The 19017-nt window shown below is 39.9% G+C and overlaps 1 protein-coding gene across 1 annotated transcript; it reads right to left on the reverse strand.

Moving 5' to 3' along the window:
• Positions 1-374: 374 nt before the first annotated feature.
• TMEM139 (transmembrane protein 139) lies at positions 375-5032 on the reverse strand. The gene is made up of 3 exons (XM_053935092.1): positions 4742-5032; positions 3477-3785; positions 375-2170 (listed from the first exon to the last, which is right to left on the reverse strand). The coding sequence occupies exons 2-3, from the start codon at positions 3722-3724 to the stop codon at positions 1702-1704; spliced, it is 717 nt and encodes a 238-aa protein (XP_053791067.1). The 5' UTR covers positions 3725-3785; positions 4742-5032; the 3' UTR covers positions 375-1701.
• Between the last annotated feature and the right edge of the window lie 13985 nt (positions 5033-19017).

Consider the following 19017-nt stretch of genomic DNA (forward strand, 5'->3'; position numbering starts at 1 on the left):
TTGATGCACTCAGGCAAGTCCTGAGTTGCCCAGATTAAGACTCAGAGTTTCTATGCCTGTGTCACATACCTGTGATACCTTTTGGTGAGGTGTTTTTCTTTTCTGTTAGCAGATACAGGAGGGAAATGCAAGTAGTGATTGACATTAAAGAAATCATATTGCCTTGATCAGCAAGTTTGTCTCTCCTAATACTTCCATGATTGAGGTATCATCATTGCTTCATCAATAATGATAATAAAGTGATTCAGCTGTTGATTCAGAAATGAAACTCCTCTCTCTTTTCTAAGTCAAGATTATCAAATAAGCAGAATGCAAGCAAAAGCATGGCTTTGTGGAGTGTTTCTTTTGAGAGGAAAAATTAATGATGCCACCAGGAATTTTTAATGCAGTCCTATTTATTTATAAACAACATAAAAGGTTTGGTTTTTTCCCTTGAACTATAAAGAATCAAACAATAAGAAATAATTTATTTGCTTCTAGCCTATGGTTTGATGGTTCCTCGTATGAATTAAAGATGCAGTCATGAGCAAGGCTGGGATGATTGCTGCTCTCCTTCACAGGAGATTTATTCCAGCATTTTTATTTTTTAATTTGGACGTTCACTAGATAAAAATGCATCTCTTTGCATACTGCAGAACACTTTGACACTGTAGAGCTGATCAGTTTAGCTCACCTATTTAAAAAGGCACAGCATCACTGGTCAGTGAGAGCTAGAACAACGCCTACAGCCCAGAACCATCATGATGAAGGCCAAATGTGTCTTGGGTCTGTTGTCCTCCAGCACTCCGCTGCCTTGGCAGACACACTGTACCTTTCCAGAGCCCACAGAGAACGGGAGGAGCTTTGGCCTTTCTGTGCATGATGACAGTAAATAGTCTCAGGCCATCTGTTAGAGTACATCTGTAATACAGCAGACATAAACCCTGCTGTAGAGCTATGAATTCCAAGCAGAGGATGCTTACATGTGTATATATCCCATCACTGGCCTCTTGCAGGGGGAAAACTTATCTCCCTCTTGTCCACCACTGGCTGTGTGGGATGAGAACTTTGTGAACAACAGAAGTCATTTGATGCATACTATCAGCTTTTCAACTCTAAGTGACAGGTATCAGGTGGTACCAGCTTCCAGATGCAGTCAGACACTCTCCCCTCAGTCACACTCCTATGTAGCACAGTTGAGGATGTGGAGCACGTATGGCAGAGGGACAGTAACAAACAGCTCAGACCATAAATTTGTGTTGCTGCAAAACAGCAATGTGGGGAGCACAGGCTTGTTCTCTCTGTAGGGATTTCAGGGTGGCTGTAGTCACACAGCACTCAGCAAGATTGCTGTTTGCAATGCACAGGCAGAATGTGCTTAATGTTGTTTCTATTCCTCCCCTTTTCCAGGCAGATTCTTCTGTCTGCATCCTACCGTCCTTCTTCAGATGTTTTTTGGCAATCTTGTCTCTTCTCAGGATTTACTTCTCCTCTCCCATAAATGTGTATCTCCAGTTTGAGAATGTTGCCATCGATAACACAACTTTCCTCACAGTGGTCTTATGTATCTGCCAAGTCAAAGCAGTGTGGTATTGCATTGATTTCTATTTTGTGCAAAAAGATTCTGGTAACATCAGAAGCTGTGTCTGCAGTTCAGTTCTGCTTCAAAGAATGGTGAGACAAACGTTTAGGCAAAACATTATCAGCCGTTTTACCATCCTTTTAGGAACATCCTGTATTGGGGTGAGGGTTTGGTTCTGTATTCGTGGAAGGTGAAATCAGTCCTAATGCAGAGGGCTGGTGAGCATCTGCAAAGACCTCATCACTGATGGCAGTCTCATAAGCAGGTGGTGGAGTGAGTGGCTCCAGTGGTTCAAACCTTTCTTCAAGATCTTTGTCCTCATGGATGTCCGAAACAAACCGCTGCAGTCTTGGGGGCAGCACCAGCTGCAGCTGCGTCCTGGAGCCCGTGTCTGTCTCAGAGGTGTGCACTGTGTCTGGTGGCACTGGCCCCCGGAGAGCCTCCACCATCATGTCTTGTTGGGCAGAGGATTCAATAACAACGTTGTACGGGGGAGGCTCACTCAGTGGCGAGGGCACGGAGCCTGGGTTGGATGTAATTGTCCATATTGCTGGAGCTGACATGGTCATCACCTCCTCATAGGTGGGTGCTTCATAGGCAGCATTCACCCTGTGCCAGAGAGCGATGCCAGACACGCTCATTATTTTTCTGCATAATTTATATTTACAGTACAGATCATGGACTATAGGGACCATTCTACGATCAACAAATGGGACTGAGACAGGGTATCTCACGTGGTATTGCTGTGTAGGATATTCTGCCCCTGGATCAGCTCATCTCTCCAGCCAACTGAACGTCTTTCTTACTGGTGTAGAAAATAGCTCATCTGACTATTTTCCCACACTCCCCAGAGTTAGTGAAGCTACCCACACTGTTCAGTTCAGTGTCCTAGGCTTAACCTGGTGTCCTCCTAGAGTTGAAATTTATCACTAAGGATTGCTAATTACTAGTTATCTCACAGAATAAAGAACCTAAAACAGGACCTATTTTTTTAATATATTAGCTCAATGTCCATCCATTTTTAAGAAATTGAGAAAATTAAGTAGTTTCATTTAGTTTAAACAAGGGCTACTCATTCTGTGTTTAAAAGAACTATCTGCAAAGAAAAAATGTTACTTCGGAGACATTTTCCTTTTCAGGTTGTATTTTTAAATAAAAGGATACTAGTTTTCTTTAAGTATGCCCCCAAACTAGCAGGGCCCAATATAGACTTCTTTTTTATATAGTCTTTCTAAAAATAAACATTGTATTTGGGAATGTCAAGTCATTTATGCACGTGGATTATGATTATCTGGATTATGCAAGGAAGCAAGGCTACAAATAGAGTTAACCTCTTCAATGACAGTAGGAAAACAGGGGTTAAATTAGGTTGATGCTGAGAACCTGCAAATGAACTTAAAGTCAAGAAGAGGTGGTAGTAATCAGAGTCTCTAAAACTCGGGGGTTTTATTAGTGTCAAGCAGGAATTTTAAGAGTAGAAACACACCCAGTTACAGGTTTCTCTTAAAGTTTGCCAAGAAACCGTTGCTCTAGAGATAAGGTTTATAGAGCTAAACCCAAATAAGATTTGGTATTGCTTCAACATTTTTTCTTTTTCCTTGTCTGACTCATTGTTTGGCAAGCCTCGATTACTCAAAGAAAAATAAAATGGGCCTGGATCAGTTTAACATTGTCAAGTTTTAGTGGATCAGTTCCCAGGGGGAAGAAAATACATATAACAAAAGGTACAGGACATGTGTGGCATTAACATTTGCAACCTCCACATCAGTCATGAGGGAAAACAGTCTGAAAAGAACTTTTGTCTTTGGGAATGGAGTCTGCATTTGGTGCCTCAGGGAAGGGCAGCAAAAGAGTGTTTAAAATGGCCATGAGTGAGGTGAGAGAGTTAAAGGGGAGTAACCAGGTTGCTGCTTACCCTGCTTGGCTTTGCCTGTTTGGAGGTATTTCATTTGCGTCACGCCGGTGTTGATTCCTCAGGTAACACTCGACAAATACACTCAATAAATAGCCGACCAGGCACACTCCCCCTACCCCGAGGAAGAAATAGCCTACTGGGTTGATGTTAGAGGAGATGGCCAGCATGGTGACCCCGATGAGAAGAGCAGCGGTGAACAGAAGCAGCAAGGTTTGGCGGATGTTCTTCCATCGTGTCTCTAACCACATGGCAGAAGGGATGGTGGTAGCAGGCACTTGAGAACAGATGGGCACTTAAAGGGACAGACATCTGTGGAAGATGGAACCGTTTTTTCAAAGTGAAACATGAGCATATAAACACATTTCTAAGTATTGTGATCAAAGTAAAAACACAGACACTTGAATACGTGCATGTACATCATAAGCCTGGGAAATCTGTGCACACCAATGTAAACATATTAGAATTTCCTGTGTGCGTGCATACTGAACAGTTGGAATACTTGGACACAGTCGCAAAACGTAAAATGCATAAATGAACCATCAGCACTTATTACCAGACATGTCTAAAAAGTCCTGCCTTAACAAGAATACAGATTGAAGTTACTGCAAAAGCAAGACATGGAATAACTATAAGGGTTAATTCTAGGACATTTGTACCTTGCATAATCAACATTCAAATACTTGTTCAAATCCCAGAAGAAAAGCAGCATTATTTAATAGGCCTATCTGCCCTGGTAAATTGAGCATCTTACTTCAGTGTAGCACTAAAGCAGTAAGGTAACTTTAGGTTCTGGATGTAGCTAGGGTATGTGTGCTTTTGTAAAATGTATGCATTTATCTCAGTATTTGCCTGTATTCTCAGTTCCTTCTCTGTTGATGTGCTTTCTTTTTTTACTCTGATCTCAGACACGAGAGTCTTTCCTGTCCCCTATTCTAAATCCCATTTCTGTGAAAGAGACAGCAGTTGTCACTGTGTGCAGTCAATACAGAATGAATACCTGGGATCTGTGGTATTCAAGAATACCATAATTAAGGAGCTGTCTTGCACAAATTATACTAATGTACATCTATCCCATTGTTTTGGTGAAGACCTCTTTGAAGGAAAAAAGCATGACACAATGGGCATATTTTTTATGAATATGCTTCTCCGAAAAATAAACACTTTTATATAGCTCCATGTTACATTGTGTGCTTTCCCCTTATTACAGCAAAAATAGTTAAATGCATATAAGCAAAAGAAACACATTTGTTTTAGCATCTACTTACCAGAAAGAGGTTTCGATAGGTACGAGCAGTCATGTTTTAACTTCTCTCTTCATCACAAGGAAAAATGTGCACTGCTGCTTCCCGTTCTGACCCAAGGATAGAACACCAGTTAAAACTCTCCCCTCCTCCTTTCGAGATTTTTGGTGGGGAAATTCTGACGATTTCTTTGGAGAATAAAAGTCAGAAACTAGTGAATATGGGAAGATAGCAACTGATGGGAAGATCCCATTGTACAAGGTTTGGGTGGGAAAGTAGAATCTCTGTTTTCCAGGTTCTGAAGCCAAAGCAGTTTCTAGACAACCACACACCTTCTACTCTTTTGCAGCTCTTCTCGGTCTGTCCCACAAAAGCAGGAAACTCATTAGGAAAGAGGGCGGAGTGAGCAGTGTGGGAGTGCTTACCTGTGTCGTATCTCTTTGGTCTGCTTCACCTCAACGAGAGAAACTGCCCTGAAAATTCTGGGTTTTTCCCTACGTAGCAAAGGAATCTTGATCTCTGCCTCACAAAGCAGGAACAACTGCCTGCCCAGCCCACATCACGTGGCCCACATATAAGTTTATTTATGACTTCTGTAAAATGTAAATTCATACATTTGTCCTGATCGAGTTCTGTTTGTCAAATGTTGTTTTATGTCCTCTTTGATTTTACAAACAGAAGGAGAAAAACGGGGCGGGGGGGAAAGGTTATTATTTCACAGAGGGCTGAGTTAAAAACATTTTTACTCCCTGATGTATCTGGGAATGGAATGAGAGGTAATGATAAGCAACAGAACTGAATTAGGTACTGAATTACTTCTGTTATCTGAACCTTTAGTGTGTGTCTGAAAACTGGAATGGAATGGAATGGAATGGAATAGAATAGAATAGAATAGAATAGAATAGAATAGAATAATAATTTCAGTTGGAAACCTTCCCCAACTCCCCACCTGCTCTTCAGGGCTGACCAGAAGCTAAAGCATGTTATTAAGGGCATTGTCCAAATGCCCCTTAAACACTGACAGGCAATCAAGGGGTGGGATTATTCTGAGCAGCACTTGTTAGAACATACATGAAATATTGTGTACAGTTTTGGTCCTCTCAGTTTGGATGTGGTCTGAAAAATTGGATATAGTCTGGTGAATGCCTTGAGGGTTGGAGAACTTTGACAGCTTAAGAGGCTGGATTTGTACAGCTGAGGAGAGAGAAGGCTTGGGCAGGTGGTGTCTACTCAGTTTTCCAATAGTAGTAGGTAGTTACAGAGAGGAGGGAGGGGGTTTCCATGAGGTTACATGGTGACAGGATAAGAGGCAACACGAAAAAGGGTAAGTGCCTCTAGATATAAGAAAAACAGTCTTTAATGTGAAAACAGCAAAATGCTATTACTTGCCCAGAGAAATGGAAGAATCCTCTTGGCTGGAAATATTCAAGACACAGCTGAATTCTGGGCCCAGCTTTCAGTAAGAGGTTGGACCAGATCATCTGCCTTTCCAGCCTAGACTTGTCAATGTTTCTGTGTTTTGAATATTTTCTTCTTATAATTGCCTTTCTGGCTGCTGACAGGTAAAGGACTTTAAGCTTTGATTGTTATCCATTCTTTGCTTTCAAGAGAATTCTTTTGATTATGGCAGACTAAACACCCACATAAAGGGGAGAAAGTCAGGATTCTGGTGTGTAGCATGTCATTTTGCAAGGCTATTATTTAGATGGAAAATGTGATTTGCATTTTGGGGTTGCCTGGTGTTGAGAACACCTTAACTGCTAAGGAAAATTTGAGAAAACTGTTTTGACAGCCTCTTTACACAGGCATCATGAGTGACCCATGGTGGAATCTGCACGTCAGTACAAACAGCAACTACTTTCTAACCAGTGTAGCTGGTGGTTGTTAGAACCGTTCCTCAGAGATAAGATTTACATCCTACTGATTTGAGGAGGTTATTAAAATTATCCTCCTTCCTGTTCTCCATTTCCTCCTGTCTTCCTTGCAGTGACTCAGTGCTCAGGTGATCTCTTGCTGAACCAGCCCAGCTATCTCAGTGGGAAAGTATTTACGTTTTTCCAGAGTGAATTTAGTGGCCTTAACCTAGTCCCTAAAGTATCAGCTAACCATTAGCTCTCCATTAAAGGGAAGCAATAGGAATGCATAGCCAGAATGGTGGAGGAGAAGGGAGGAAGAGTGGGAATCATTTCCAGGGCTATAGTGGCTGTCATTTGATTGACTTGGCCCAAACCATTGGAGCAGAAGGAAATTCTTCCTTCTTTGATGGGGTAAGCCCCACAGAAAGGTGTAGAAAGAATCTAAGACCCATTTTTTACTCAGCAAAGCCTGTTAGATATATCATGGATTACCAGCTCAGCCTGATGACTTTAGACAACTCCCAGCTCTGGTATGTACACTGACTACTGTCCAAAGGCCTCAACAATTTGACCATTGTTGAATCCCCCTTGTAAGTTCCTACAGAAGGTACTTCAGCTGTGTGGAGGGAGCTGTGGCAATTTGCTTATCTGCATATTCTCCTGTTCAGATTCTCCCCAACTGCTTTGGGGCTAGATCTTTTTGCTAAGTTAGTAGAAAGTCAGAAAGGTGAAAAAATTCTTCATTATTTGCTGGAGAACTACTTCTGTGATTGGAAATGCTGTATTTGATTTGTGGACAGATAGAAAGATGTTGATTTTGCTGAAAATCTCTATAGTAGTTTTGATTGGTGCACCATTTTTTAAAATAGTCTTGGACATAGTTATGAAATATCAGGATGAAAAGGGCTAGAAATGGTAGGTCTGTGTTGAATTGGTTGTTGCTTGTATTGATTGCATCAGTTTATTTCTGTTGGAGTTCACCCATGCAGTTTGTGGATGATTCTGCTGAATTTTTAGGAATTAATTTTATTAGTTTACAAGCATGCATAAAACAACAATACTTTATGATGCAGCTGTGAGTGCATTAGTTGAACATGTTTATGAATGTGATACATACTGCTTTGTAAGTCTAAGGATATAAAGCAGGATGAATTTCTATGAACTAACATTTGTAATGTGTTTTCTAGCAGAAAAGTGCTTCTACATGAGGCCTTTTAGCATTTCTGAAGGACTTCTGAAATTTTTGTTTGTCTGCTGTTTTGGCTGTTTCCAGTCTGGTTCAGACTGTCACTGGGATCCATAACAAAGAAAAATCGATCACAAGATGCATCAAGGAGTTTTTGGTGATTAAAAGGTGCAGAAAATGCAGTGGGGCTTGGGTAAGACCTGAGAGATACCACTCTACAGGGTTTGTCAAACAAGGTGTTGAAGCCTGGGAGAGTAAACAAGCACATTTATCCTGCTGTGCTAAACTGTCTCCCTTTCATGTGCAACAGAGACTTTTTTTCTTTTTTACAGAAAGCTTTCTGTTCTCTGTTGTTTGGTCATGCTGTGGGAACCTTCATTTAACAGTATATTTCTTTAGTTAGGACTGTGAATTTCCTTTTTTTTTTTTTTTTTTTTTTTTTTTTTTTTTTACTTCTTTCTTTGTTTCTTCCCGTATCTCGTTGTCAGCCTCTAGGAAGCATTTCACCTTTCCCCTGTTTCATCTCACTATCTACTCAACCTTCTGCCCCAACTGCTACTAATTAACTTAGTACCTACAGTAAGCTCAGTTATCAGCTCGGTATGCAGAGAAGCTTGCTTTATTCCCAAGGGCTTGTGACATGCGCACCATGGCACAATTAATCTGACCGTAATCACCCAGTCTATTCTTCCCCATAACCTTGTCCTGAAGCAATTTCTGAGAACCTGAGCAAGTACTGGGGACAAAGTGTTACTGAATCACCTTTTCCATTCTCGTCTGCCTCTCCTTTTGTCCCCCAGGTTTTGCACAGTCACTTTTGTGACTAAGCAAATTGCATCACTGCATTTTATCTAGAGATCATGGGGCAATGATGAGCTCTGGTTGATGTTTCTGGTCAGTATAATGTTGTAGGCAGAAGAAGGAAAAACCCCAAGGAAAGTGAAATGCCTGTGCTTGGATATTCAAAATATGTGTGTAACTTTGGGGAAATTATTAGTGTTTGACCTGCCAGAGCTTTATGGTCATACATTTCCTGGGAACTGGCAATCCCTGTTTCCTTCCAGTTTATTCCAGTTCTTACACGACAATGGTTGGAAGTTATATGTGTAGTCACTGTGGGGTGTCTGTCTTCTACCTGCAGTGGTTTTTCTCTATAGATCAGGGCTGAGATGTGCTGACAGAAGGACTGATATTACACAAAGAGCTTTTACTGATATTCTTAATTCCTCAGCTGTCTGAAGGATCCTGAAAAGCATAAATGTACAGAGATTGACTCAGAGACACATGTTGTGCAGAACTAAAGGATTTATCTTTTTTGAAAGTGGGGAGTCACACTCAAGTTGTGAAGTGTTTTTCAGGGCTGTCTGCACACGTTAAGTTCCTAAGTATTTAAAATTAACAAAGTAGCATCTCCTTTTCCTGCCAGGAGAGGAACAGAAAAATAGTAAGCATTTCCCAAGATGATATGAGGGTTTTTATATCCTCTTACAGACTTTTAAATTCACATACATCATGTATGTGTTTTGGTTTGTCTGGGAAAAAAAAGTGAAGGCTAGACACTTCCTCATCTTTTTATTCTGAGTTCTCCTTAGGGCAAGCACTTTAAATTTGTGATGTTTCATTAGCACTGGTAAAACTTTCTGCAGCTGATTCAGTTTAATGATAGAGCCCAGCTTGGTCTAAATTATTTACTTTTTGCTGGAAGACTTTCTTCACTTGTGTAGAATCTCTGCACACTGCAGTACTTCTACCGAGTTGTTAGTCAGTGTGGGATGTAAATTAGCAGTATGCACTTCTCTGAAGGAATCCACTTTGGTGACTGAAATGCTACTAAATGGGACACTACAGTAACCTCTCCTCTTTTGCTAATTTAGAGCTTCTAATGTGGATTAGACAGAGGAGGAGACAGACGTGACTAAATATGAAGAAGCAGGGCAGTTAAAATCCTACTGCCAGAATATGGTAAAAGAATCATGTGGAATATTGTGGAAATTTCCATAGTGTGGAAAGAGCAAATGAGCAGAAAGAAATAGTTACAAGATGAAACAAAGGACTCAACTGAGGCTAGTTAAAAGAACACAGGAAGATAATTTGCTGTCATTCTAGACTGTACTAGGTGTCTCTGATAAAAAGAGAAAATCAGACCTGTGTATGCTGAGCAGCTTTACTATGGAACATTCCTTTTCTCCAGACATAATTTCAGCATTCTAAAATAGGAAACTTTTCAGCCAAAGGACATGAAATGCAGTGAGAAAAGTTAATGTGTAATTGCCACAGAGTTTCTGTTCCTTATCTTCCTCCCTGGTCCTAGTGATATATTCTTGCTGCTTATGTTGCCAAACCTGTTATACACTGGAGCCCTCCCTGACATGTTCTCAATGGTTAACAGGGCATAAACAAGTAAAAAGGAAAAAAGTGCTATTTTCTCTAGTGTTAATGCACTAACAGTCACAGAACCATGCAGGAAGCTCTCGTATGGCCACAGGAGAGGAGAAAGGACCTCACAGCCTATTTCTGTGTTGAAGAAAGGGGGATGCCCTTTTCCTTTCAACAGCATTAGATGATTTTGCTAGGGAACCACACCTGATATAGTTGGGAATTACCACCCAACAGTAAAATACAGCCTACTTGGGTTGGAATTCAGCAACTGTACAATTCACTGTGGACTAAAATGTAATAGATGTGAGAAGACGAGAAAGAGGTTGAAGTGCCTGTTGCAGAATATAGATTCCTGAGCAGGAATTTGGCATAGTTTCTTGTCGCTGGTGTGATCCACAGTGTTTCTCCATAAGGTGCTCCTACATTCCTACTGTATAATGTTGCACTTTCTTCAAATTCTTTCAGTAAATAGAGGGGTGGGAGAATGAGGAAAGTGTTGCCAGACAGAGAAATCACTCAATCATTTTATTGATGAGTTGGAGAAGAAGAGGACACTGCTGTTATTGGTACTGGTCCCTCTCTGAGTGCTGTGCTTTGTAGCAAGCAAAGCACAGAATCCCACATGCTCCTTGATGCCTGTTCTCAGCCTAAGGTGCTCATAAGTCTAAAGCAAGTGTCACAAAGCCACAGAATAATTTAGCTATGGAAGACCAGAGATAGGTAACTTAGTATGAAATGAAACTGAAAGAAAAGAAGAAAAGAAAAGAAAAGAAAGAAAAGAAAAGAAAAGAAAAGAAAAGAAAAGAAAAAAAAAGAAAAGAAAAGAAAAGAAAAGAAAAGAAAAGAAAAGAAAAGAAAAGAAAAGAAAAGAAAAAGAAAAGAAAAGAAAAGAAAAGAAAAGAAAAGAAAAGGAAAGGAAAGGAAAGGAAAGAAAAGGAAAGAAAAGGAAAGAAAAGGAAAGAAAAGAAAAGAAAAGGAAAGAAAAGGAAAGAAAAGGAAAGAAAAGAAAAGAAAAGAAAAGAAAAGAAAAGAAAAGAAAAGAAAAGAAAAGAAAAGAAAAGAAAAGAAAAGAAAAGAAAAGAAAAGAAAAGAAAAAAGAAAAATGAGTAAAATCTATTTCAGTAAAGATACGTTTTGCCTGAAAACTAGATCTGTAACTGGGATCCTCTTTTTTTCTTCGTTAGATATTCTCCACTTAAAGACAACACTGCTTCAGCCTAATTTTACCACTAGTTTTTGCTCCAGCCACGTGCCATAAAGGCAGCACACCTCGGAGGGAGGAAACTCAATATGGTTCCTTTTTCTGCCTCAGGAAAAATGGGTATTATATTTCAGTTGCATCCCTGCAAATAGGCATTCACAGGGATCAGAGAAAGAGCAAATATGTTATTTTATGAAAGCAAATAGTCACATGAGCTGAAATGAACGTAGTTTTTATCTTGGCATAATAGTCACATGAGCTGAAAAGAACGTAGTTTTTATCTTGGCATGGTTCCTCAGTCTGAGATGTCAGTTTATTTAATGATACGGACAGGTTTTGTCCTGTTCTGGCATGGATTTGCATTCCTAATGGACACTGCCAAATTAGCAAGAGCACATCATAATGCATTTCTGGTATGTGCCATTGTCATGCCTCGTAGTGTTGCAGTTTGTATGGCATCTGCATTGTCATTCTGGTACATTCTAGAATGTCATTGTGACGATGTTTCGGATGTTTGTTCCTGTGGGGGCAAATGGCTTCTTCCAAGGTCAGCCACCAGCTGCAGGGAAAGTCTTGTAAAAGCACCACACCACATCACTGCCAGCCCAGCCTGCTCCTTGTAAATTGGCAATGTGAAAGCAATACACCACCTTCTGCTTTCTCCTGAGGCAGCAGCAGTAGTGATACTGCAACTGCTATTGTTTGTGAAGGGGTAGTCTGCATTATCAGGGCTTCTGTTGCAGAGAGATAGCTTTCTTGTTCACTGTAGGCAACAAAAAACCAGGACTCTGAATATGTGGAATTAACTGTATATCTGGTTGAACTGACGGCTTTGAGAATTTATTAATGGTGATGACTGTGCAAGTTTGCTTATTATACATTGTACCTGTTTCATGAGGAAGTGTTGAATGGTTGCAAAGGGTCTTTCTGTGAAAATTAGAAGATTGACATTGAAGGGAGACTGTCAGGGTAGAGTGGTCATAGTTTGTGGACACTTGTGTTAAGTGAAGTCATATTTGATGCCGGAGATGATTCTTGTGATGGTGCCTCTGTTTCTTGAGAAGAGTTTTTAAGTTTACTGGCTATTGGCAACCTCTGATTCATTGACTTGTTCTGTGAAATCCCTTGCAGATGATGGAAGATGTCAGAGTGATTCATGAGAAGGTGTTAACTATTTGAAAAGCTCTCACTGACGTTTGGGGCATGAGAGATCATAGTCTTGGTTGAGGAGATTTCTTTGACTATATTGGAAGTACTGGTGAGGTATATATTCTTATCCACTGTCTCCTCTGTTCTTCCCTACTTTCTCCAAATATTGTCTTGCTTGGTTAAAAAAAAAGAGAGAATAGTCTTTTATCAGAATCGCCATTATATGACCTCTACTTCTCACACCTGAGTGTGTGGCAGTATGTGACACCCAGGTCTCTCACAAGTTTCCTGCTTGAGATCCATTGACATTGACAAAATCCCTGGGTTCCATTAAGCTTGATGAAGTTTCCAAGTCTCTGATATATGGTGGTGGTCCTTTTAGCCAGATTCTCCTGCTTACTAAGCTGCTCAGCAACAACTTTGATCATCACCAAGATTTCCTAAATTTGTACTTCAGGCACTGTTACGGCATGAACATTTGGCCATCTGAAGAAAAGATAAAGGGCCTCCATGATGAGAGCTGACTCCTCTGCTTCCTTGGCAATATTATGTTCATCTGCTGTTTTAAAATTATATTTGCAAAGTAGGGGTCAGGGCAGAATGAGAACTCTATGGAGGTGAACTGATTTTCCATTTCCTATGACCACTGTAAAGGTCAGATTATTTTTATTTATGCAAAATCCTTGACAATTGTTTGCTTGTACTGAGGACTATAGCTTTCTGCATGTCCTGCTTCTGCTTGCTGCTTTCCTCTTGCAATCCTACCCTGAAGTGTAGTTCCATGGCGGCCCAGCTATGGTGAACTTTGTTGAGCCTGTCTTGCAATTTCTAAAATTCTGAACCTCAAGTACACAAAACAGGCAATACATTATCTACCATGTCAACACACTTCATTACAGGGTTGGAGAAGGCAGAGATATGTTCATCTTCATGCAAAGGCTTGTTTCAGAGATTATTTTTATGCTCCTATTTTATATCTTGTTAATTTGGAGGCTGAATATTTTTTCTTACAAGTTGTGTTGAAACTGATAGGTCAAACAAGCAATGTGGAATTTGGTTGTAAATATTTTTCCAAACAAAAACCAGACAAAATCAAGGCTTCTTGTGAACTGCAGCTCTCTAAATGGAGAAGTTTTGGCTAGAAATTGCCATAGTAAGGGGTTTTTGTGGTAGGTCAGTAAGAGACAATGGAAGTGGTACAGCTTGAAGTACATACACAAAGTGGTGAAAAAATCAAACCTGACATCCTCCAGATTAATACTGGATGTATGCTCTTGAATGAGTCAAAGCGAAAAGAAATTACTGTTTTGGGGTCATAGATGAGATACTGGTATTACAAATAACAAGGCTGTGGTTAGGTGATTCCCCACATTTGACATGCCTATGCAAAACTCTTCAGGATGAGAGAGTTGTTGTTGCTGATCCTAAACTCTCTGGTTTAACTGTTGACCCTTCTGGGTTATCTCCATAACATTCACACCAAGCCAGCTGGGCTGGTTAGTTGAGCACCAACAAAGTCTAAATATTTACTGCCTAACAAATCTAACTTCTCTCATTTTGGTAGAGTCCCATGACTGATTACAGCTCTGCCTTTCATTCTGCAAATATATTTACATCACTTATATAAATACATTTATCAATTCTTAATATTCTTTGAGAAGGAAGTAAACATTTTGCCCTCCTTTCATTACATTTTAGTTTGTGCAGCTCTACTTGCTGTTAAAAGATTGCTGGATTTTCCCTGTTTCCAGTTTTATGTCACCAAAGTATTGCTGGCATTCTTTATTTCAGGTCTATAATTTATTTAAGGCCACGTGCTTCCTGAGAATGCCTGGATACTTTTTATCCCATACTGTGCTGGTTTTGGCTGTGGTAGCGTTAATTTTCTTCAAAGTAACCGTGACACATGATGGAGCCCTGCTGTCCTGGGAATGGTTGAACACCTGCTTGCCCCTGGAAAGTGGTGAATGATTCCTTGTTTTGCTTTGCTTGTGTATACAGACTCTTCTTTACCTATTAACTATCTTTATCAGAACCCATGTGTTTTCTCACTCTTACCCTTTTGATTCTCTCCTCCATCCTACCACAGGGAAGTAAGTGAGCCAATTTCACTGCAATCAAATAGAATTTTTTTCTTTTACTGTAGCAGTTCAACTCCCTGCAGCCTGGGAATGATACTGGATTGTTACTAACCAAGGTGCTCTATGCAGGCTGATTTTCCAGTGGTGCTTGTCCTCTTAGTGCTATCTAGGCCCCTGAGGTGCTTAACAAACTGGCCAAAAAATAATTTTTTATTATTATTTTTGTGATTTAAGTTTGATGTGGAAACACTATTTTGTGAGACATATTGTTTGATAGTACTCAAAAACGTTTAGGGGGCACGTCTCTGTAACATGTAAACTTGAAGCCATAGATTCTATTTTTACTGCATGTCTGATACACAGAATATATGTATTTGATAGTATGTGTACCTATAATGCACAGCCCACACATGCCACGTAGAACTGTATGTAGTGTGCAATGTGCAAACACATCAGGACACATACTTAGTCATTCACAGAAACAAAATGTTCTCCACATTCTTCATTAACAAATTTTCTAGGTATTTAGGGTTAGTGTATGATTCCTAAGTGGTAGACACCTTCTTACCGAATGTCATGAAGTGATTCTTTTGAAGTTTTTATGTATGCCAAATACTTTGTCAAAGCAAGTATCAGCTGTTCTCTGCTGTTGTACCTGCTTACACTACAGAACCCTCTTTTTTCTCTATGTGTCCTTATTGATCAACAAATCAATAAATCAATAATCAACAAATGATCCACTATTTTGTCTCCTAATGCTCTGCATAAACCATCTTTCCCGCTTTTCAGGTGGCCTGTTGATGTGGAATAATTGCTAGGTGCTTTCCAATGAAATTCTGTTGAGTAATTAATTGTGAACAGTCTGAACGTTGTTTGTTTACTGTTCTGATTCCTGTAAATAACAATGTCCTTGTCTTGCCCTGACTGGAGAAAGGCACTGCTGTATTGAAGGTGGGAAGGAAGAGGGAAACGAGGACACTGTTCCTGTAACTGGCACTGACTTCTGATTCAGGTCATCTCAGATCAAATTCCAGTTACTACAAAGCCTTCAGCTGTGACTTTAACAAAATCCTTTCGTTAACTGCAGGTCTCTCAGAGAATGTACTCTTTTAGAATGGGGACCGACTCTTATTTTGTGCCTTGGAAACAGCGCTGAGATTTTCCTGAGTGAGCTCGCATCCTCCTTCAATGAAAAGAAAAAAGAATAGCAATATTTCACTGAAGTACAAATGTTTCACTGAAATAGATAGTTTCATAGTATTTCGGGTGTTGATCATGCCTAAGAAATTGTCAGCACGACCCCCCGCCTGTATTAATGCGCCAGGGGTGTAAGCCCTGTTGAGCGTCCCTAACACGCTCCGGGCACCGCAGCCTATAGGCGGGCAGACGGGCGGGCGCCGCGCTCCCGCTCCCTTCTCCCGCTCCCGGCTCCCGCTCCCACTCCGCAGTGGATCGTGCCGTCCACACTAATCAGCACCGCTCCCGTTATTAAAGGGGCCGCCGCACCCTTCCCATTTCCCAGAGGAGGGAGCCCCGAGATTCCGAAGCTCGACACGGTCTGACAGGGGCCGCCTTTGTGCTGCAGGCTGCTTTAACCCCTTCTGCGCCCTTCAGAGCTGCAGCAGAGGTTTGTGGGGAATAATCCCAGCCGGTCCAGATTATCTGGACAGAAGGAAATTGCAAGCACCTTTATCCCTAATTCTGCGAAAGAAATTTACTTGTCCGATTGCCTTTTCATCCACACATTGTCCTTTTCTGCATGGCATCTAGTTCTGACCTCCCTTCCTTCTCATCCCATGTATCTTTCTAGCAGCCACTGCCACAAAAAATCCTGCCTGTGCTTCCTGTTCTTTTGTTTGGATTGAGCAGCTATTATTCCCCTTGTTTGAATACCATTTCATTACTGCAAACTGTTAAACTTGTTGATCCAAACTAGGCAAGGCCCATATCTTCACCCTTGTGATTTTCAGCCTTTTCTCAGTCTAATGACTTGCCTCTCTGCTGTCCATCCATCCGTCTTCACACGACCCTGGCAATCCTTTCATTTCCCTGCCTTGTTTCACATACACTGCTTTTAAAGGATTATGCTTACTGAGAGTGTAGAGAGTTTTCTGTTGTTAAAATAATTTGTTAAGGACCATTATGAAGTTCATGGTGTAGTAAAGCCTAGAAACTAAGTCTTTTCTCTTAAGCTTTATTATTATATAGGTAATGCAGTACTGTTTGAAAAATATGGAATTAATTAGAGGGTCTTCCTCTGCTAGAGCCGTTCTCACATCTTGTGTTTTCCATCTCTCTGAGTTATCCTCTTGTTGAGCCCCTGTGATATATGGCCAGGGCAAGTCTTGCCCTGGACTTTGCCAGATGATACAAACTCTGATTTTTCAAGTACTTTCAAATATGCCAAGAAAATTTTTACCTGCTGAATGATTAGAGAACTTGATTTTTGGGTGGAAACCATCAGTGAAGAGTTATGACTTGGTTATGATTTGATACACTGCAGAACTTGAAGCTCTTATATATTATGCTGAAATTATGAACTTTGACCTTTTGAACATTCCATGCCATGGATTTTCTAACATGCAGTGAATAAAACCATAGAATAAATTAGTATAAAAAGGTCTCATTTAGGTCAACTACTGTGCACTAAAAGGTCAACTTCAAAGCTACAAGGGCCTTGTATATATATCTTCTGAAGATCTCCAAGAATATTACTCAGTCTCTCTTGGCACTTCTTAGTACTGAATTACCGTCATAGAAAGAACAAATTTTTCCTTGAATATAGCCGAAATTTTCCTTGGTGCAATCTGAATGTTGTCACTTGTCCTTGTGCTGTGCCTATTACTTCTGTGGAGGAGCTGCTTAATCTTTTCTGAATCATGACCATTCCAGTCATCTCAGAAATTAGCAAGCAATCTCATAATTTCCTTCCTAATGAATTTTCCCTGTTGACAAATATCCAAAGTTGTACTATCAAAATTCCCCCATTTCTCCAATTCATACAGTACTGACAGACAGATAAATTGATAAATATTTCTCATATAATTAAGTTTTACTAGCAGGCAATTTCGCTTAAAGCTTGGAAGTAAACTGAGTTATCCTCTAAGGGCCTTGCTGAGAGATTAATGCTGCACTGATGTCATGGGCCAGTTTAAAATTTAGTTGCTTGCAAAGGAGTCCTGCCATATCCGTTTTCCATTGGCCACTTGTTCCTGTCCCCTTCATTGCATCAGCACTGGCATTCAGGACATCACCTGGACCCACTGGCTGATCCAAGTGGGGCTCTCCTGTGGTATGGAGGCATCTCAAGCTCTTTGTACAACTGTACAGATGGACTCAGAGCTCTGTTTCCTTTCTGTGGCCTTGGGTGACAGTGAGTGTTAGTATCTCTGTGCCAGTTTATCCTTATGTGGAGCAGTGGTAATAATGGGAACCAGTATCAGTGATGCATTGTGAGATATGCAAATAAAGGTGGCAAGGAAGTGGGAAGTGTTCGTATTTATATGGAAACAATTTCTTCTACAATCTTTACAGACATATGGGAAGACCCAGTCAGTTTTTAATCTAAGGGTGACTTAATGACTTGTATAAAGAGCAGGATGTTACTGATCAAGTTTTGAATAATACTAATTTTTAGTATATAATACTAAATTGTGTGCAGTATATAAATTGTATATATAGTATATAATATGAATAATATTAAATAGTAAATACTAAATAGTAAGATACCAAAATAGTTATACAATTAAGAGTCTAATATTCTGCAAAAAATGCATAAATCTATGCTTCTGTATCTGTATGTAGATGCACAAGTATTAATATTTGCTGCTAACTGAAAAGCCAAAAAATGACTGCTTTTCTAATATTTGCAATGCTGATTTTCTTACTTTTATTGAGTTTTACCATGTCTTGTTCTTAGTCTACTTTTCTGGATATAAAACTTACTTTTAACAGTCTGTCTGTGCCTGTATACCATTGTTCCTTTTTAACCTCAGAAATAGATCTCTTTTACCAAAATTAGGATATCAAGGTCTCAAGGAAAATTTTTTTATTTGATAATTTTCTTTAAATTATGTTCTGATAATTTGATATTTATCGCTTTGATAATTATCTCAATTAGCCTTTTTTTTTTTTTGTTATCTCAGAGAAAAGGCTCCTTTAAATTTAATTAAAATGGTAAACCAGGAAAAAAGATCCAAAGGAGAGGAAAGTTCCAAAGTGAGCCTCATCAAAGATCCAGCACAAGAGAAGGGTCTTGTAAGTGCTCCAGCAGGCTCAATTAGAGTTCTTGGACCTGGAACAAGTGCACAAAACAAATCTTTGGGAAATTTGTTGTTATTCCATGCATAGAACTTGGTGGTTCCAATGCTCACATGAAAACAAAAAGGTGATGACTTTTTCTTAATTTAAATTAAAACATTTCCAGCCTGCAGAATTGTGGAGAAATG

Source organism: Vidua chalybeata, chromosome 2 (genome assembly GCF_026979565.1).
Source record: "Vidua chalybeata isolate OUT-0048 chromosome 2, bVidCha1 merged haplotype, whole genome shotgun sequence".
Lineage (NCBI taxonomy): Eukaryota > Metazoa > Chordata > Aves > Passeriformes > Viduidae > Vidua > Vidua chalybeata.